Source organism: Emydura macquarii, unplaced genomic scaffold (genome assembly GCF_026122565.2).
Source record: "Emydura macquarii macquarii isolate MOO-44397 ecotype Brisbane River unplaced genomic scaffold, CSIRO-AGI_Emac_v2 contig_1254, whole genome shotgun sequence".
NCBI lineage: Eukaryota > Metazoa > Chordata > Testudines > Chelidae > Emydura > Emydura macquarii.
The window spans coordinates 2141976-2163610 of record NW_027131391.1 but is presented as its reverse complement, the minus strand read 5'-3'; the positions used below and the strand labels follow the sequence as shown (position 1 = coordinate 2163610).

General features: G+C 47.3%; 2 protein-coding genes across 3 annotated transcripts in view; one reads left to right on the top strand and one right to left on the bottom strand.

Annotated features, from left to right (window-relative positions):
• LIMK2 (LIM domain kinase 2) overlaps positions 1-5706 on the top strand; it is a 42403-nt gene extending 36697 nt beyond the window's left edge. For both annotated transcript variants that reach the window (XM_067550060.1, XM_067550061.1), the window contains 3 exons: positions 745-800; positions 3359-3516; positions 3900-5706. In XM_067550060.1, coding sequence (XP_067406161.1) covers positions 745-800; positions 3359-3516; positions 3900-4056 — 371 coding nt within the window. In that variant the 3' untranslated portion in view covers positions 4057-5706. The remainder of the gene's footprint in view (positions 1-744; positions 801-3358; positions 3517-3899) is intronic.
• Positions 5707-6751: 1045 nt separating this feature from the next.
• Positions 6752-17426, bottom strand: PIK3IP1 (phosphoinositide-3-kinase interacting protein 1). The gene is made up of 7 exons (XM_067550067.1): positions 17408-17426; positions 14671-14935; positions 13868-13984; positions 13549-13665; positions 11299-11481; positions 11076-11154; positions 6752-8023 (listed from the first exon to the last, which is right to left on the bottom strand). Exons 2-7 carry the CDS (start codon positions 14735-14737, stop codon positions 7816-7818), a joined length of 771 nt encoding a protein of 256 aa, XP_067406168.1. The 5' UTR covers positions 14738-14935; positions 17408-17426; the 3' UTR covers positions 6752-7815.
• Between the last annotated feature and the right edge of the window lie 4209 nt (positions 17427-21635).

Sequence of the window (21635 nt, the reverse complement as noted above, 5' to 3'; positions counted from 1 at the left end):
TGCAGTGGGGAATACACCTGACCTTTCCAGGCTGCATCCAGTAAGTTTGGAGCCAGCAAGTGAATTTGCCCACTACTGCTTTAAACAAGCACCACGACAGTTAATCAGGAATGCTCAACAAAGGCTGGTGGTGCCAAAACCAGAGAACGCAGCCCTCACCTGAGCAATCCCTTCAGGAACGGGGCATGCGGAAGGGCTGTTAGCAACTCCAGTCCATACCTGTAGGATAAAGCAGCTAAGGTGGGCATTGAACATAAGACAATTTATTTTTATTCCACTTACTTCCTTGCAAAAGAGCCATGGAGCAGCAGCCACCAGGCTCTGAAACTTGATGTAGCTGCTCTAGATGTGCATGCTAATTACTAATTTGCTGTGCTAGACACCCCCTTGCTCACCCACCTCAGTGACTAACCCCAGCTCTGCCTGGGAAACAAACCTGGCTTTGCAAAATGGCAATGAATGCATCTGTGCAGGCAGGGAAATCTCCTTCCCAACCCTTACAGGAATGCTGCTGAGGAAAAAAAATCACATTTTACTTACTGGGCATGGCTCTGCTTTACTCCACTTCAGAGCACTCACTGGCCCACGAGGCTGCCTTGGCCTGGAATGTGTATCTCCACTCCTACTGAATCACATTCTTTCTTGGTGCTGGCATACAGGCTGCTGCACCGTGGGATGCTAGTCGGCCTAGCTGCACTTGGAACCTCCTAGCTCACAAAGCTGCCTGTGTTGTATTTCCTGCAGGGCAGAGTTATGATGAGACTGTGGACATCTTCTCGTTTGGGATTGTTCTCTGTGAGGTAAGTCCAGGCTACACGGGGGCTTCCAGGGGGTCTGAGCAAAAAACCTTCCAAACATCACTCTGTCTGGTCCTACCTCTTCCTCTCCATGCACAACAGAAGGCAGCTCTCTGTAACTGAGCCTGGGATTCCTGATTCAAATGTACTGCGACTAGGACTAGAGCTTGGGGAGTTGCACTTTGCCTTCCCATCTCACTCCCCTGAGGGTGGAGGTGGGAGGGAAAAGAGCATTTATTACTCTGTTAGTGCAATGCCCTCCTTAAACTTTGAGCCGGTTCTGGGAAGAAGATAAACTGGTTCTAGTGCAAAGATCTTGGGATTCAGGTGGCATTTTCCAGCAACATGGGAGCTTAGAGGTGACATTTCTTCTCCCTCCTTTTGAATCAGGGGTCTCCAGCCTCTAACTAGACATAGTAATTCAGGGCCTTTGTAAGGGTGGGATTAGATACTAGAGAGGTGGAGGTCAAAATCTGTCTGAAGGTGAAAAGTCTGGCTCACTGTGCAGTTCCTGCTTCTGTGCAGTTCCTGCTATCTGACCTGGCTGCACAGCCAGACTTCTCTGCCCCACTCCTGCTGTGTGTAGAAAACAGGCCATCTCTCTTCTCCATGGTGTGAATGTCTGACACAGATTAGAGAATCAATATCCTGTGTGCCTAACATTTCTTCCTACCTCCTTCCCTTGCATCGCCAGCCAGATGTGTATTACCTGTAGATTGTTCCAAAAATAAAGCACAGCCTTCTAATGTACCCAATGTGTACAGATGTGAGAGCAATCGGGGGTGGCAGGGAGACCTGAATCGGATTTTTTCTCTTAATGCTTGGGTAGAGGACATGGGGAAAAAAGTCATGCATGAATGGTATGGCCTCATCTAGAATACCATACTATACTGGTAACCCATCTCAAAGGTTAGTGCAAAATTGCAGATGGGGGATAGGAGGTTCAGAGAACGGGTAGCAAGAATGAGTAGGGGCCTATAAATTCTTATGAAGAGGGATTGAAAAGATTGTTTACCTTAGAAAGAAGACAAATAAGAGGAAACAGGATAGATAAAATATGTATGATGGGGAGGTTCTCTTCTCCCCATCTCATGACACACACAAGGGGACATTCAATGAAATTGAAAGGTAGCAAACAAGTGCTAACAAATTTTATACACTATGCATAATTAGACTGTGGAACTCCTTGCCACTTGATGTGATTGTGGCCAATAACTTGGCAACATTCAAAGAGGGATTTGATTTAAATGGGTAACAGGAACATCCAGTTAGCATTGAGTATTAGACAATTGGAAGAGAGAGAGAACTTCATGTTTCAGGTCTTAAACCAATTTTACTATTAGGGATTAGACTGAGACCTTCACCAGGTGCAGATTATCTCACATCTGCCTGTTCTGGTGTTCTGGGCCTAACCCAGTCAGGCAATTACATTCCTAGGCTTTGCCTGATGGCCTTTTGTATCCAAGGTGTCTGGTATAATCCAGTGCAAAATGTGTTCAGTGTTAGAAGACCTTCAGAGAGAGGCAGGGAACTAGTGTCCTGCATATTCCACAGGCTTGTTTACACTGTCAGCAAATTTTGGCTGCAGTCGATGGGAGATATGCAAGCTACATAGAGTAGCTTGCGTATCTCACGTTGACTTCCTAACTTCTATTTACTGTGGTGTCCCCACTGTGCTGTACCGATGGGAAATGCCCTCCCATTGATGCACCGTTACTCTTTTTGCGGGGGTACATCAACAGCGTCGACTTCCAGATCAATTGAGTGGGTCTCCACTGCAGCAGAATCGATCCGGTGGTACCAACGATTGCCACCATCAGTGTAGTCATACACCCACTTTTGGTTGGATCCCCATAGTAACGTTTGATCCACCACCTCTTTCCCTCCCTCCTTTGTGTCTCCCTCTCTCCCTTTGATCTCTTTGACTTGGTTTAACTTGCCAACAGCAAGGAGACCTGAGTACTGAAGACACTGTTGCTACTGCGGGGTACTTCAGAGCTCATTGCAAATCCCTGCTTGGCCTCCCCCAGCTCCTTGGCATGTGAGCTGGGTTGGGGAAGGGGGATTTTCTGATAACAGAATGAGATCATGGAGGGGTGTGTGAATGTTATAATATGTTAATGCCCTGCAAGCCCAGGAATTACTTCTTATTTCAGTGCATGGACTGACAGTGGCTAGGACATTGACCAGTCTGCACTACAAAGCTAAGATTGTATTGTATCCCTAGCAGTAATATCCCAGAGAGGGGGCAATTGAACTTGGGCTTGATCTTCCTCTGCTACTGCAGGGAGAGACTTCTAGGGTCAGCCCCTGTACTATCTGTGAGGTATGCCTGTATTAAATGGTGTTGCTTTGCCTCTCCTTGATGCAACAAGCCCTTCTGTAGATGGGGAACTGGTACAATTCTAGCTTTTCTCCTCTCCCTGCCTTGTAATCAGACACTAAATATGTTTCCAGTGAGCCCACCTAGCTCTAAAGATTGAGTAACCCCCACTTGTTAGTCCTCAGATGCCACCCCTGCTGCTATGATTGCGGTCCCTGAGCAGTTCTTTCCCCTCTAGATCATAGGGCAGGTGTATGCTGATCCTGACTGCCTCCCTCGCACACTGGATTTTGGCCTCAATGTAAAACTGTTCTGGGAGAAGTTTGTTCCTGCTGATTGCCCTCCAGCCTTCTTCCCTCTGGCTGCCATTTGCTGCAGGCTGGAACCAGAGAGCAGGTAAGGTTTCAGGCTGATTGGGGAGTGAAATGCTGGCTAATCCCTGCGTGAGGCATGGGTCTAATCAAACCCCAGGTCTCTGGTTCTTTTCTGTGTCCAGTTTGTATTTATGCTGCTCTCGGGCTGGAAAACATACTCTCTTCCTACCCTCACTGTGAAGGTGTTGCTCTGCAAAGTGGATCAGAGTGAGATGGCAGGTATGTCACTAGCCCATGTGATAATATCCAGGGTACTTTGGTTGCTGTGTCCTAACTTCATGGAGGAGGTTTTTTGGTGCTGTTTTCCTTTCCCCATCACTGTCTCAGAAGCTAATCCACTTTTGTCCCATTGGACCATCTCTATAGACTTGCTCCCACTCACCTGTTTTTATCACTTCTTTCTAGGCCCCCATTTTCAAAACTGGAGGATTCCTTTGAAGCCCTCTCTCTCTATCTGGGAGAACTGGCTATCCCCCTCCCTTCTGAACTGGAAGAGCTGGACCACAATGTGAACGTTCAATATGGGCTGAGCCGTGACAAGCTACCTGAAAACACAACCTAGGCGGCCCACTCTGCTATCCATGCTTTCATTGGATCCCAAAGGAGTGGTGGTGAGGGGGAGATGTATTTCGCCCACCTGCATACTCAGTGCATCACCTCTCCCTCCACCCTGAAACTAAACCGCCATGTCTGTTTGATCTCCTGGTTTCACTGTGGATTTATGGCACATTTTGCAAGTGAAAAGGGCTATTTCCTGCCTGCTGCACCAAGGAGAGCTGCTCAACACAAGGGGGGGAGGGAGAGGACATGATAATTCTCTGTGGCCTGTCGGCCCTTGTATCACTGTGGTGCCTCAGAACTTGACGTGTGACTGTAAGCTGTGAAATAGTCCTCGCCTGTCTACTAGGAAGGGAATCACTATAGGAAGACTCCTTTGTTAGGAACTGCTTTTGTGGACTCACTTGTCCCAGACTTTTTAGTAACTGCGCTCTCCTTGGAAGACCTGGAATACACTAGAACTGGGGAAACCAGGCACCTGGCAAAGGGCTCAGTGCGGACTCTATTCCTTTTCTACATATGGAGAGTGGAGTTCCTGAGTTACCTAGGGGTTGAGAGCTTGGCCCCCTAGTTGGGGTAGGAGAAGCTCTGGGAATTGAAGGGAGCTTTCGGCGAGGGGGAGTTTGAATGAAGTGGTATCATGTCTGTGGATAGCACTTGTCAGTGTAATTCCACCCTCCAACTCCAAGGCCCTGTTCAGAAACACTACAGCCAGTGGAAACTGGGCTTTGCTCACCCTCCTGATGTGAATGAGGCTGTGATCTGAATGCAGAGGGTAAAATGGGGAAGGCAGAGTGGCTCTCAGGTATGCTTTTAACTCTACAAACATCTTCAGCTATTCAATCTGCACAACCAGTCCCCCAACCTCAGATCAGGCATGAGGAGACCAGTCTGAATGCCCAGAACTGCACCAGCGCTCATCCTGATGTGCTGCATAAATGGAAGACTTGTCCCGAGTGCTTGTGGCTGTTTCTGGGCATTTGTCCTGGGACAGTGAAATACATGCCTGGTAATGGTGGCAGAATGTACCTTCTAGAGAGCTGAATAGTTCTAGGCTGAAGCGTTTGGCTTGGACTAGGTGAGCTTTGTTTGAAATGGATACCCCTAATGAGCAGAAGGAATTTTGAGGGCAAATTAAAAAGGTTATGTAAGGACTTACGCTGGTGAGTTGGAGTCTCATGCCTTCCATCCTCTGCGTGTGCTAGTTGGGTTTGTAATTCAGTAGCTGTTACCGTCCTGTCCTCCATTGCAGGTCTTGCTGGAGGAGTCCCAGGAGTGACTCTGCCACTTGGTTATCTGTCCTGGAGTCCCTGACATAACTTGGTCTGATTCTCCAAACAGAACCCCTCCCCAGGGTTATGCCATGCATGTAGAAAAGAGAGCAGGAGGGAAGGCAGCGGCATATCTAGTGAGACTTTTTGAACTGGAGACTTAAGAGGGAAATGTAAACATCCTGCCTCCCTCAGAATAAGTGGGAGGAAGAAAGCAGCTTCCCCAGTAGCATGTGTGGCTGGTCATACTAACCAAAGGCTGGCTCCTGAGTCCACTTTCTAAGTTCCAAGTCCTGTTGGTAAAACTGGATTCAGCCTCTACTCTCCTTTGCAATCCTGTAATCTAACAGTGAGGAATGGGTGTTAATGTTTGCTGTTACTCTGTTCCCTAAAGAATTGGGGATATGTGAAAGCCTGGCCATAGAAATTATATGGGATCAGCCCTCATGTCTGTCTTAGGTTGGTTGGTTAATTTGTGTGGTGGTGGTTTTAGAAATGAGGAAATCCTATGCTGTCAGCCAATAGGGGCGAGTTGCCTGTTGGATCCAGTGGATTCAGGCATTCTGATTGTTACAAGACTTTTTCCCTACTATGTTGCAGGCTAGGGAAACTCAAAGGAGTGTGACCTGGGTGATGTGTGGGTGGGGAGTCTTAACTTAGTGTGAATGTGTAGCTCAATGTTTGACTAAATTAAAAGCAATATATCCTAGAAAAGCAAGAATGTTTGTCTGCTTTTGGAGTTTATAAAAAGAACATGAGGCTGCTACACAATTGGGGCCCCTCACGCAGCTGTTGAAGGTATGTTCTGCTCTGGAGTGCTGAGGAGATTGTGACTTTTTGTATGTCTTGTACAGGATGGGGTCCTAGCCCTGACTGGAGCAAAGGGTGAACTACAATGATCTTAAGTCTCTCCTCTCAATGCTTTGCAGTTTCGTGCAGAGGGCCGTGCCTGGGTTTGAGCTATGCTGGTAGCTTGCTGGTGCAGCTAAGCTCCCTAAAGGAGCTGAAATGTGTTCAGAAAGGCATGGTGAGCTGGTAGCATTGCCTAGGTGCGAGCTGCTATTTCAACTGAAGCCCACACAGGTTTCCACAGAACCTTTTTATTTTCCTTTTTAAGCTTTAATACAAGGTACCACAATCTGCATCTTTATTTTCTCATGAGGTATTTAAAATATTTACAAAGAAACGGTATTCAAAGGCTTTAAAAAGTCCCTTTTCTGAACCATACAAACACTGACATCAAATCTCTGCTAAGTCCTGTTAAAGTAGATGGGTAGAAAAGTTTATTTGGATGGCTTTAATCCTACTGCAGAGATGGGGATGTACATTTCTCTGAATTAGCCCTACCCACCCCACTCTGAGAAACAAGTCCTTCTTGCTGATACACCTGCCCTAAAATCTTTATCCAAACTGGCCAGGTTGTACAAACACCTGCCATGTGACCTCCTGCAGCCTGTGCAAGGCACCTGGAACAGGATGCATAAGGCCTTGATGAGACTGCAGCAGGGCCACTTGTCTGTCCTTCCCCCAAGTTCAAGAGTGTTCCACTTGCATTCACCCTTGGACTGGCTTAAACTCGTGTTGGCTGGAAAGATAGACGCAGGGAACATCTGAAAGGAATTCAGAAATGGCTGCTCTCCCTTAAGCAGCAAATAGTGCTTGACACGCCCCCTGAAGCTGATTGAGGGGTTCTTACCTTCATTTCACTCTATAAATGCTTCTGCTTCTACCCTCCATCAATGAGAATGAAATCCCACAGACAGACATTATATAGACACTTTGGAACCAGGCTCCCATTGTACCAGCCCAGGAGAGGAGGAAGGGGGCTAGGCTCTAGATTGTTTTATGAGCATCTTAAGAAATGCATGGGGGCTAAACATCTCCTTCAACCCAAAAACTCTCCCTGCTGGAACCTCTCTTCACTTGCATATATTGATGGTTGTCAATTGACTTGCCCTTCTCAAAAAGAAATTTGCACTGTGACTCAAGGGCAGGATCTTGGACCGCATTTCTCAAGCAGTCTCCCACTAAAATGAAACGTAAAACTACATTTCAAGTCTCAAATAATTTTCTACATCACTCTGCTCTGAAGTTTCCACCAGTCCCTGCTATAGCGCTCCTGTACCAGAAATGGCCGCAATGCTGCCCTGGTCACATAAGAGGGGGAACAGAAAAAAGAGGGAGCTGAGCATCACCATGCTGGAGTATGGGATGTGGGCCAGCGTGCCACATTGCTGGCCTGGGGAACCACTCCCCCTCCCCTGCTGTAAGAGTCCTTGGAGATGAGGAGTTGCTTGAGGCAGCTGCTGCACCAGTCCCCAACTGAAACAGGTCCTGTGTCATATAATGAATGAACAGCCCACATTTCAGTGCATCTCCTAGTACTGTTAATGGCTGGAATTCATCAACAAAAAATACAAATGAACTCCCAAAACAAGAGACCAGGAGGCTTAGCCTGGAGAGTTTCAATCTGTGCTTCTGGTGCTAGCTCCTCAGGCACCTGGAGTGCCTGCCTGACCCATGAGAGGTGCATTGCCATCATGTGTCTCCTCCACAGGGGTCTGGTTGGTGTGCACCACTATCGTGTTCTCATCCACCAGCTCACAGGCCTGGTTAGTGAAGGCAGACAGTGGAAGGGTGATGCGCTGCATTTCACGCTCATATACGTTCTGCTCATGCTGCTCCCTCAAATCTCTACCCCTAGAAAGAAAACACAAAGATAGGCACTTTGAGTATTAACTGCAGTAAGGTCACTCACTGCACATGGGACTTGGCCCAAGGGAGCTGCAGCAGAAAGGAAGAGGCTGCTGTTCCAACAAAAGACCAGCCCTTCAACGTGAATTCACATTGCTGGGTTTTTCCCTTAACTCCTGAAAGCACCCTGGCAAACAAAGCCAGGTGACTGGTGGTGGGGGACAGCTCCTTGCTTCTGAGTGGTTCATCCAGTATACCATATCATTGAGGAATCAGGGCATCTAAAGCCAGCCTACTTCCCACTCTTCTGTCACTGGACCCAAAGCCCTGACGACAGCAGACAGGGAAACGTTGCAGCTAACTAAACTTTAATGTATGGCTCTGTCTTCACTCCACATACCATGCATGATTGTGGAGTCAAAGCAGGAGCCACCAATGTTTCGAGAAGAAGGTGCTCTGACCTGTGTCTGTTGTTAGTGGCAGCTGTTAACTGTGAGGGGGTGGCTGCCATTTGCACAGATGAGGAGGGATAAACACTCTTGAGGCAATGACTATCTTCCAGAAAGTAAATTCAGTTAATGGCACTACTCAGAGTGTGTAATGATCTTATGTGCCTGCTGTCAGATGTGTTCTAAAGAAACTTGCTTCTCCACGCTACCTAACCTTCACATGACATCAAGGAAGGTGACATCTTTAACTCATGCCAAGGAGTAGCTTTTTTAAAAAGAATGACAGTTGTATCCAGCATGGAAAAGCTGAATTGAACTCTATGGAGAAGGTAACAAAAGTGCTTCAGCTAATGAGAAACTAAATGCAGCTCTTTTTAAAAAACAAGTGCTACCCCTTACTCCATGCCTGTACAAACAAAATTTTACCCTAATTGGGAAACCAATGCCCCTGAACATGGCTGGCTGAAATACGGGAAAAAACCTGAAGCATCCAGTGCTAATACTGCCTGAAGCTTGAGCTACTGTGGATTAAAGGAGTGGCTACTAAAGTCAAACCTCCCCAAACTACACATCTTCTCACGGCAAAGACGCAGTCCTGGCAGAGCCAGGCCCCCCTTCAGCTGAAGTCTTGTGGATCAGCAATCTACATCTCAGACTGTACTCTGCTTGAGCATTGGAGCAGCCAGCCACCACTCTTGAACAGCTTCCAGGGTTTACTGCCAGACAATTTTAATACAGTCTAAGCTCCTTTCTTTCCTCTCCCTGCAATATTCTCTCTCTCTATTCACAGGTACTCTGACTCATACTCATTAGCAAGTGCTAGATTCTGGTGCTCTAACCTTAGGTAACATTGTTGGAGTGTCTGCTATCCAAGCTTGTTGATACATCTTATGTAAGGATTTGGCTCAGCCTGGGAGAGACTCATTCTGCTTGACTCGATGCAGCAGTCTGACTCTTCACGAGGGCCAGAATTGTGAGACAAGTTCCAGAACCAGGAGGGAGGCTGCATACTGTGGTGTACTCACTGAGAGTCAGCAGTCCTTAACTCTTGTAGCTAGCTGCCACCCTCTCCCCTTATGCAGCCCTGCATTACCCATTTCTCTTTGTGTTACTCTAGTCCTCTGTTCCCCATTTATGGGGGAACTTTGTCCCTTCCTGTGGAATGATTCTGCTGACTCTGTCCCACAAAGCAGTTAATTTGCTCCAGCAAATTAAACTCAAACCCAGTAACTTTAGCAGGGGTGGGATCCAAACCACACAACTGATAGTCAAAGCAAAGGCCTGAAACTTTAACTTAACTTGCCAGTCAATGGAAATGATGCAAAAGGGCTACTTTCTAGCCCCAGAAGGCAAGACTCCCATTGGAGTCAATAGAAACTACCTACAGAGAGAGTATGAGAGAACTGGCTGCTGAAGGAGGAAAAATCTAACCATGGGGAAGCTAATGGCACCCTAAGCGCTAGGCATAATGGCAAGAACAAACCAGACTTGGCCTCCATCCTTTCTTTTAGTCATAAACCAAGACTTAGACACTAAGAAATTAGCTGCTCTTGTGGCTCCAGCTCTTACATGAAAGTTAACCCTCCTCACCAGTAATAAAAGTGAAGGCAGTAGGGGCAGAGCAGTAATACTGGGCAACAGCTGTGCTGCACAAGGGCAGAGGGTAGTAGCTAGCTACAAGAGTTAAGCCCTAAGTGATAATCACTCTAGGATATCTGTCTGCAATGCTACAGACAAACTGCAAGCCTGATCAGCCTATCAGGGGCACATGCAACTCTGACTGAAATGAATGGGACTTGTGTATGTGCAGCAGTCAAACAAAATAGACCATGGAATTCAGAGAACAAATAATTTAAGGACACACTGAGGTGGATGGGGTATGGTTCAACCCTGTTTTCACTTGAGTATATGAAGGCATAAACACCAAAGGAAGAGATGGCTTAGGATGTCATGAGTAGGAAGGGGGAAAGAAGCTTAGTTCAGAGAAGACGTAGAACAAAGGGCAGGTTACTGTGGTTTGGTTGTTTGTTTTTTAAATACAGCGGTTAGGTTATTACTTCCTCACTGGGTTAGGGCCTAGTCCTTGTGAGGTACTCACTCCCCTCAACTCCCACTGATTTAATGGAGTAGCCAGTGCTCAGCCCCATCCAGGATCAGGTGTTTAGGGCTTGCAGTAGAGGTGCTGGCATGTCCATATTGGGGAATCAGAGGCAGACTGGCCTCTGCGTGTATATATAACTGCAGCCCTACCAATGGCCTCTGACTTGCAATAATGGAATGAAATTCAGAAACAAGATTTATTAGGTTCTGGGAAAGTTGGCAAGGCAAGTGGTGAAAGCTCTCTCAATCAAGACATTTAACACGATACTGTGCAGATGCCAGGAGATTATACTTCAAAGGAGGGGGCTGCTCCATGGGTCTTGTGGGGGCTAAGTGACCTAATACCTGTGTGTTTAAAGGAGTTCCGTTGAGGCTATGCCAAGACCAGATCTTGCAGCACCACAACTAACAGATGAGTGCCTACACCTCTCAAAGAGTCCTGCATGAACTAGGACTGAGGTGTCGTCATAGCAGCCCCCACACCTCCTCTTGAGCTAGAGAAGACTGACCTTTTGTAGATGTATCCCACAACAATGCCAGCTCCAATGCCAATGATTATCACCATCATGACAATGCCCATCACATAGCCTGCGGAGAAGGAGCAGAAGAAACAAAATTAGGAACAAGGCAGCACCTCAACCTCCACACGTAGCACTGTCTTTAGGATTCAGAAAAGAAACACATCCTACTGGAATCCCACTGAAGAAGCTGGAGTATTTCTGGAGATCATACCTAGTGTCCCTAAATCCTTCTTTTCCTTGGAGTTCATCCTGACTCTCTGACTGATCCCAATGACGGGCTGCACAGCAGCTGCCTCACTCCGGGCTGGTAAAGCATCAGCTGGTTCAAACAGCTGGTCTATCCCCTGAGAAACCTCAGCTGCAACTGTAGGGACAACTGTGGAGGAGGTAGTAACTGTTGGAAAAAAGAATACATTAAACTGTCACTCTCTTTACCATCATCTCTAAGGTCTCAGAACCCCCTCTCCCACACATGATGGGGATGTCATTTTTACATTCTTTAGCTGTGGGCATTTTGATTTAATACCTCTATAGATTCCAAGGGCAGTAGGGACCATTGTGATCATCCAGACTGACCTCCCATATAACAAAGGCTATAGGATTGCCCTGAATTAATTTCTCTTTGAACTATAGCATATCTTAGAAAAAAACTATTGTGATTTTTTCTTTTTGGAGGGGAGGATGGTGACAGGCCCGAGACCACAAGGAAATGGGGGGCTTGCCACAGAGAGATGTTACTTCACACAGGGTCTTTCAGAAGAGCAGAGGATCTGATAGGGCCTCTCTCCTCCCCTCCCCCTCCCCAGGGTAGAGACACCACAGCAGGGAGGATGACTGAAACTCTGGCAACTGCACCAATTGCCCAGCATACTGGCTCTCAAGCTCAGGCACTCTCCCAGTCCTCGGACTTCTGAATACAGAGCCTCAAACACGGAACATCAGTTCTGCTTTGTCCTTAATGGGAAGCAGCCCAAGGGTCGGTAGCTCGAGAAGACTGGGGGAGGCAGAATTCTGATTCCTGCCTGGGGCAGAGGAGGACTTACATGCAAGGAGGGATGTGCTCTTCTGTAGAACAAAAGGGTGGGTGAAAAGGTATGCAGGGGGTCTCCTGGAAATCCTCCAAAGCACCCGCAACCCTCCCTCTAATCATTTATGAAAATATTGAACAGGACCGGACACAGAACCCATCCCTGCAGGATCCTAATACATCCTTCCATCTTGACTGTGAACACTGATAACTATTCTTTGGGAATGGTTTTTCAACCAAAACAAATTTTGGATGGAAAGAAGAGAGGGATTTCTTAGGAGAAGCTAATGGCCCACAGACTCTCAGATATTAGAGAGGAGATCAAACAAGCCGATAGTTCAGAGAGGATCAGTTCTGCATTCTGCATGTTCTAATATTTTCCCTGGAGTAACAAGTCTCTTGAAAGACTATTCCCCACTCTAATACCTGTCAGGAGGATTTTCCTGGTATTCCAGTTCTTCCCTTTCTTAATTTATTCCTGTTGTTTAACCTTCTGGATATGGCTATCTGTGGGGGGTTAGCGCATCCCCTATCAATCTCAGTGCGTCCAATCGCCATAGATTTACTCATTTAATCCTTGCCTCCAGCACCCAGAGGTTTACACTGGTGCCCCAGCTGTTTGGGAAGCTCTCCATATTCTGGTGTCTGAGTTTTAAATCCCTGACATTGCTGCTCTTCACTCCCACCGATGTGTCAACATCTCCCCCGCACAGAGCCCATCGCATGCAGAGACCCTGGGGCAGTGCAGCAGAGCACCGGGGGGGGGGAGGCGCGGCGGCGGTGCAGAGACTCTGGGGCGCAGGACACAGCCCAAGGGGCGGGTCTACACATGGGAAGGGCTGGGTTGGCGTCACCATGGGAGTGGGAGCCTGGAGAGGCAGGCAGGCAGCTGGGCTGGAAGAACGTAGCCGGCTGGGCGCAGGCTCTGGGGGAGGGGGATGACAGAGCCCGCGCGCAGGCCAGGGATTCCGGGAGGCGGGCTCGCTCCACGTGCAGAGGGCGGGGTTAAGTTGTTTACTTACTGCTCTCGCGGCAGGGATGACATCACCCCAAAACAGGAGACCAATGAGGGGGCAGCGAGCAGCTCAGTAACAGGGCGGCCAATCCCGCTACGGCAGGGGGTGGGGACAAGGGAACAGGCAAAGAACTGCCCCGCCCCCTCCTCACCCGATGCGCTCCTGTCCCGAGTCCCGACTCCTGCCCTGCCTGGCCTGCCTCACGTCACGTGCAGGCCCGCGCAGCCCAGTGTGACCCCACGCGGGGACCAGGGAGGGCAGTGGACAGGCACGTGCCCTGGCGCGGGGCCGGGCACCCCTCCCCCGGCTCTGGAGGGATGGGTTGGCGCCAGCCCGAGGACGCGCTCGCTGAGGCTGAGCCGGGCCCGGCCCCCTCAGGACGGGGGCCGGCCGAGCTGCGGGGTGGAAACCCACTCACCTGGGCACGGGGCGATGTCGCAGGGGCGCCGCTCCGGGAGGCCGGCCTCGCCGTTCACGTAGCACCAGGGGGCCGTATCGCCGTCGGGGTTCCGGCAGCTGCTGTGATCCTCAGAGACTGGGGGCCGGGAAAGGCGGTTAATGGGCCTCACGGGCAGAGCCTGGCCTTTGCCGCCGCTCCCGAGCCCCTGCGCACACGAAGGGGGAGCCGGGCGGCGGGACTGGACAACACAAGCTGCCCCCCCCCCAATAAAGCCCAACCCCCACCCAAGTAGGAGGGTGCCGCACGCCCCAGTGGCGGGGCAGCCGGCTGCACCTACCTGCGAGGAGAGTGAAGTTGGGGTTCCCCTGCACCGCCAGCCAGTTCAAGCAAGGGGCACCGCTAGCGGCGACCTGTTGGCTCCCGCGGTAGGAAACTCCGTTGCCGTCGACACATTCTGGAAGGAACGAGAGCCCCGTCACCCCCCGTGCATCGAAAGTGCGTGATGGCGGGGCGGCCGCCCTACCAGCCCCCGCCTCGCACCGCTCGGCTGGCCGAGTCGCCCCTTCCCTCGACGCAGCCTTAAAACAACAAGCCCCAAACACCCTCCCCTGACGCCATGACGCTTCCGATTTAAACGGGGGTGAAGACACAGAAACTATTCGATCCGAACCCGGGGGCAGGAGGGGTGGCAGGCTAGCCCCACAGCCCTGGTGTGCGGGGGCTGCTTCAAACTGTCCGGAGGGGGCGGTCTGGGCACCCAGCTCCTCTGATCTTCAAAGTGGCATGTAAAATAAAGAGTTAACGAGACATTACAGAGCCTTAGACGACGGGGGCTGCGCCGGGAAAGGGGGAGATGCTTCCCCATCAGTTTCATCCCCTGGCAGAGAAAGGCGGATTTTCAGGAGGCTGAGATTTGCCTTTGTTCCTTATAACAAAGATGGAGCTGGGAGTCCCAATCTCCGAAATCATACGGCGAAAGAGCCCCGTACCAGGACAATGCAGGCTCCATCGTTTGCCCCCCAGATCGGCGAGCTCTCGGGAGGTAGGTGCGTGTGTGTGTGTGTGGTACAGGGGGCTTTCGTTCCGCTTTGTGTATCTGTTCTCTCGGTGGATGCAGGAAGAGAGGGTTTTAAATCTCACCTTCAATGGCAGAGGCTGCAGTTAGCAGCACCGTGCTGAGAAGCAACGATTGCACCCACTCCTCCATCCCTGATCCAATCCGTGCGCAAGCAAAGTATGAAGAACTAGCTGTGAAATCTCTCGGCTGCTCCCTTGCTCGCTCCGCTTTTGCCTCGGCCCCTGCTTTGCAGTTGTCAGACCTGTCCTTGTTATTCCTTTTCTCTTGATAAACAGCCTCGGAGTCGGCTCCAACTCACTGCAGCGAAGGGAGGCTCCTCCTCCAGTCCTAAACAGTACAGAGACGTAAAAACAGCGGAAGTAGAAAGGGGGCTGTCGGCAGAGTAGAATCGCCAGGGTCGCCTCTGTTCCCAACCCCTACGTCTGAGATTTTCGAGGATCCAGCAATACAAACGGTGAAAAAGACCCTCTAGGGCAAACCCCGGCAATCTGGGCTTTCACGACCCAAGTCCTGACCTACGAGGGTTTTTGCTCGATTCTCGGCTTTCAGCGAGGGGTCCCCAGGAACCAGTTATAGCAGTAGTTAAAGAGCTTTGTAAATGGTAATTCGCTTTTAACCCCTCTGTGGCTGGCTCGCACGCACAGGCCTGGGCCCCGTTCAACTGCTTCGGCCTTAGGGGATGTGGTGACGCTTCTAGTCTGGAGCTCCCCTCCCAATACTCTCGCCCTCTGCTGAAATCTCTTCCACCATAATAATTCCTAGGCCCCCCCCACACACACACCAAGGAATAGCCATGCCGGCATGGAGAGAGAGGCAGGGTCTGAAGAGAACTTAGTTTGTATATTATGCAAGATTCATGTTCCAAGTGGGACGGACAGTGTGCTTTGGAGGCCAGCAATGCTGCTCTGTGATCTGTCAGCAAGATACATTATTGTAATAGCATAACCTTCACCTTCCCACCAAGAATTGTACATGCTCCTTTGGCAATCCCTCTATGCCATTGATCACCCACAGAGGGAATTAGGTAAACTTGATTTCCTGTGTGACAATGTGGTGAAACAAAGCCATTAAATGGTTTTTGCTGGTCTAATGGATTGATTGGTATCAGTGTGATGATAGCCATAGAAGGACCATGCATGCTTGTCCCAGAGATTAGTGCCATGGGAGTGAAGGTTTGAAGAAAAACATGATTCTAGAATGAAGAAATGTGGTTGTTATTCTATTCAAGTTCTTATACTGCAGCCATCACTATGATACCTGAGGGATATTTGCAAAGGAGAAATAAAAGTATTTGCATAAGAGTTGCCAGGAAACCCTGTAAGGTTCATGTACTTTTGAAACTGAGGCTATGTCTACACTGACAGTGGCAAAGTTGCCACCATCAGATCAACTTATCTGGATCGACTGAACGGTCAGTGAAGACCTGCTCAGTCAATCCAGAAGTCGACGCTATTAATCCACCCCCGCAAGTGGCGTAGCGCTGCATCAACGGGAACACAGTTACCGTTGGTGCAGTGCAGTGAAGACGGCACGCAGAAGAGAAGCACAGAAGTCGACGGGAGTTACACAAGTTTTCTGTGTAGTTTGCGTAACTCCATCGACTGCTGCCGAATCGCCAAGGTAAGTGTAGACCAAGCCTGAAGTGTATGTGTCTGTCTCAGCTCTTCCTGCAGCCTTGAAATCAGTGACAAAACATGTCTGCACAATGTGGTAGAGATAAACCCAGCATGGCTCATTCTAGACAAGATCCTGAACTTAATCATGTGAAATTAATTTGTATCTTGGAAACAAACCTGAGCTGCTGGAGTATTTATAGCTGTAATTGCTTTTTACTACCAAAAATATTTCCCTTACTCTTAACAGCTCAGGGTTTGGGGGGGGAGGAGAGGAGAATCATTTGTCTCAAGTGCAGCTTCCCTGTTTTCACCTACAGAATGGCTCACAGGCCCCATTTTATATATTCATGTGTGAATCCAACCTATACCAATCTGGATCCCTGGCCTCCATATTCATATCATCTTTGGTTTTCCCAAGGACCCTAATCTTGCCCTCTTTAGTCTGGATATGAGGGGGAACGTCTCTCTTTTACAGTGGGGGAGATGGCCAATGCAGGGCTCCCTATTAATCAGTAACTACCAAGGTACACCCTTATTTCCTGTTTTGGTTTCCTCTGAGCTTGCCGTAGTCAGCAGGAAATCCCAAACAGTGTCACTAAACCTGTTGGCACTCACTAACACACAGACTGCTTTCACCTCAAGGACATAAATTCCTGTAGCTGCTCTGCTTTTCATCTGTTTTTCTTTGTTTAATCCCACAGAATTTAGAAGCTATGGTTCTGGTCCTAGCTTTCTGGAGAAATGTTCACAGCAGAATAAAACGTGAAAACTCCCTGAAAAAAGGTTAGTGTTGGCTCCATTGCAGGCAATCAAGATAATGCAACCTTTTTGTAGCAATTTCAGACAATAGATTTGAAATAGTTATTTCTATTTTTAAATACCTAGGAGGAACTCATACTGTGATGAGGGTGACCATATAAGTACCTAGATTGACAGACTAATGTTTCCTATTTTAAACAAATGAAAAAACAATCAGCTAAAATATCCAGCCCTTCTGGATGGCAGAAGATCTCTAAAAAGGTCTAGGGAGGAAGCATGGGCTTGTGGTTAAAGCACAAGATCGAAAATAAAGGTTCTATTTCTGGCTGTGCCACAGAGCTTGTGTGCGACCTTGGACACTCCACTCCACTGTGCTTCATTTTCCCTTTCTACAAAATAAGGGTAGATAATCATGATTTCTTACCTGAGAGGGATGTTGAGAAGATCAGTGTTTATAAAATGCTTTGGAATCATCACATGGATGCCACTAGAAGAGTGAAAAATAGTCTAATGGGTGACTGGGCATCCAGGAAGCATATATTCCACTGGTTCTCCATATGATCTTGGGCAAGATAAACTTCCTGGGACTTCAGTTTCACCACCTGTTAAATGGGTATACCCACCTTTAAAGGACTGAGATTATTGGCTAAGGACTGCATAAGTATTAGTTCCCACTAGCTGAACTGTCTTATCTGTTTAAACACTTTTTCTTTATGTTTTACTGTGGGCAGAGACTCTTGCAGAGTCAAATTCTAAGGTCTTATTTCCAGCAGCACTTTCATGGAAGTTTGTGGGAGTTTTGACTAAAGGCTTAGGATCAGGCCCTCTGTCTGAGTCTTCAGAAAAGATTTTAGGGGCCAAATTTTGCCCAGATTGAAGCTGATGGAAACTACAGCTCTAGAGACTGTATTTGAAATGAACTGTTCCATGGATGATTGTATGGATACCTCTATGCTATATCCATGGCACTTCTCAGTCAAGGATCTTAAAGCACTTCACAAAAGTACATCAGTATTATGCCATTTTAGATAGGGAAATGGAGACAGAGAGGTTATGTGATTTTCTCAAGTTCGCACTGTGAAACACTAATAGAACTTGAAACAGAACCTAGGTCTCATGAGCAGTTTGGTGGTTTAACCACTACACATTACTGCCTTCCATTGATCTATCCCTATCTCCAAATGCAGACGGTGTCTCTACAGGCTGATATTATGGTATTTACCTTATACAAGCAGCAGACCAGACTGTCACACGTTTTCTTCTTCCAGACTGTCCCTTCGGTTTTCTTTGTTCTACTTCTTCACCTGTGGAAAACCTTAATAAAGTTTTAAAAAGCAAAATTCCAGGGTAGTTTATTCCAGGGTAGTTAAGCACTGGAATAAATTACCTAGGGAGGTTGTGGAATCTCTGTCATTGGAGATTTTTAAGAGCAGGTTAGACAAACACCTGTCAGGGATGGTCTAGATAATACTTAGTCTTGCCTTAAGTGCAGAGGACTGGACTAGAAGACCTCTCGAGGTCCCTTTCGGTATTATAATTTTATGATTCTATGAAAACAGTGGAGCTTACCTACTGCACAGATTGATGTGAGAATGAGGCAATGTTTGTGAAGGCTCAGAAGGCAACATGTATAGTAAGTGTTATTAAGTACTTACACCTCCAATAAAATACAGATAATTTTGCAAACCATTCTACTCCCAGCTCGATCACAAAACATTGTCAGAGGTTCTCATCTAACAAAGACATCCTTACCAGATGACCCAGGGGACAGAAACAAATTCCAGCATGTTATTTCTGGCTTCAGAAAATGCCGTGTAGGAGTCAATCAAAAGGACTGGAACTAGGGGACTAAACATGGAGTTTATGAAGTTGTGGGCCAATGTGCAGCAGCAGAATTACAAGACAGAGAGAGAAAGCATGCATTATAAAGGGTCAGAGGGAACAGGGAGAGTGAAAGTTCTGGCTCCATTGCTGGATTTCCTGGCTGGCATGTTAAAGAATGCTTTCCCCTCCCCCCTCCAATCCAAGAGCAGGAGCTATTGCCAAGAAAGTGCCAGCCACAGCCTCCAGGACTAAGAAGGAAGTCACCAGGAGCAAAACAACCTGGTGTGATATTTTAACTGGCTTGGACAGGTTCAGAGTTTGCTCTACTTATTCAAAGTGCCTTCAACAATGAGTTTTCTACCTAGAAGCGCAATCTGGGTCCTGTGGTTCAGAGGAGGGCAAAGAGTAGCCCCTATGGGTGATTGCAGGGCTTGAAGTGGGAGTTTTATTTTTTCAGTCACTAAGGGGTTGGTGCTGAATGCCTTCAGCTCTCACTGGCTGCATTAGGAATCAGGACACCGTCCCTAGCATGATCAAACCTTCAGACAGCAACACCCTTCTATTGTCATCTCTTTTCTGATTATCTATACAGTGTTTTAGCATGATACTAATCAGTACCACTCCCATAACCAAAGCAAGCAACCCAGAGCCATTTGTATTTGTTTTGGTTTGACCATTTTATATCAGACTCAATTGAGATTACTGTGGTCCTTATCAGAACTCCCCCTTCATGGTTTCCGGGCTGCACATACTGAAATGAACAAGACTGCTCAGATTACATAAACTGTTGTTTTTACTTGGTCTATGTCATGGCAGGATATCACGGAACCCTAGCTATGTTGTTAGGCAGGAGGCACAGTTGTCTGAGAAGGGGGTGATATGCTAGCCCAGGCTATCCTCCACACTTAATCCTATCTCTCTGCAGTTAAAGTGTGCTACGCTACTGCTGGAAAAACAGAGCATGCCTCTTTAAGTGGGAGGAGAAATGACTTTGGGAGGAAGGCAACATGGTTTTGTAGGGAGGCACTGTGAGCTAACCACAGCAGGGGCCTGGAAGTCAAGTGTTTTATTAGGCAAAGCACATTTATCTGTGACTCCGTTCCCCCATTTATAAAATGGGGGTAATGCTACTTGTGTCAGAGAAGCATAGCAAGGACTAAGATCTTTGGGTGCAAATCGCTAGAGAAGTGAAACTGTTAGTATTACTCTTGGAATGGCTAATCATAAAGAGGGCATGTGGAAGAGTGGGGGGAAGGAGGAGGCCTAAGTGCTCCCCAGCACATACAGCACCAGTCTTTAAAATGTGAGGCAAGTATCTCCAATGAAGAAGACACTAAACAGCACAGGAGGCGGGGGAAACATGAGAACAATTCTTTAAAACAAACAAAAACTTGTGAAAAGCATTTCCTAACCTTCAGTTTCATTATTAATTGTTGGGGAGATCCCTGAGTAGCACACTAACTGGGTGTATGTGGGATACAGGGAAAACTGGATCTAAAAATTAACTTTAATAAATCAGATACAGTTGAGAGATGTATGAAAACTCAGCCTCACAGTTACGTAAAGGGTCTTGATCGGAGATTTGAAAAGCAGAAGGAACATGTCTCAAAAGGAGAGAATCTGAGACTGCTCAAGATAATCTGCTGCCCGAGGCACAACATCAGTGTTCACTGCTGGCCCCTCCTACTACACCTTAGAAGTCTGATAGCCATAGCTTTAAGCTTAGGAGAGATGAACTTACCATAAAATGCATACAACATGCACAATACAATAGTTTCTATTGATTTTTACAAGTTGCAGCAAATTAATATCAACATACTCTAAAGCACACAAGGGTTTCCAAGAAAATCAGATTGCTGCACTTCTGAAACATACATTTTTTAGTTCAAGGACAGTAACCTGAAGCTATAAGCAAGTAAAAAAAGGTGTACACAGACATACCAGTAGTAAAATAAAAATATAGATTGTATGATGAACAAATACTCTCTGCTTTTTAAGGCTATCAAATATGCATGTTTCCTAAGAAATGCATACATACCTTGTTGTCAGCTGTTCACCATGGCAAACAGTAGAACTGGACTTTCCTTGCCACCTCTGTTGTCTAGATACAGTGCTTCAGCAAAATCATGTTATACAGAGATTGTTTCAAGACCCACTAAATGCATTTAAGACATGGAAGATCACAGATAGGTTTTTATGAGTGTCAGCGTTGAGAAGCTGTTGGCAGCATGGAATTACAGAAATTGTCAGAAGAATACTCAGGGCAATAAATGTATTGGAGAAAACTGATGCCATGTTATTCTGGTGGCGAATTTATTACAGCATTTAAAACCTGCCTACGTTCCACTCTGTAAGCAAGTGCCATCAGTTCATTACAGATCTCTTAAGCATCTATATCCTTCGAATTGCCAGCCATTAGGGCAGAATGGAGATCAATACACTGTTTAAATAATGCCTCACAACTGTTTGAAGACTGTTCCAGTATTTTATACAAAATGCTGAAAGACTTGCTATGTTCCTGAAGATGAGAAAATTGTTCCCCAGCTGACTGTGTGGCAGTATTGATTGTATGATTGATGAGTATGATTGTATGAGTATGATTGATTGTGGACTATGAGCCACCTACAAATCCTAAATCTACATCTTTCCTAAAGTGTGGCACCCAGAACTGGACATAGTATTCCAGCTGAGGCCTCACCAGTGCTGAATAGAGCAGGACCATTATTTCCCATATTTTACATATAACACTCCTGTTAATACACCTCAGAATGATATTAGACTCTTTTGCAAATGTATCACATGGTTGACTCATATTCAATCTGTATTTC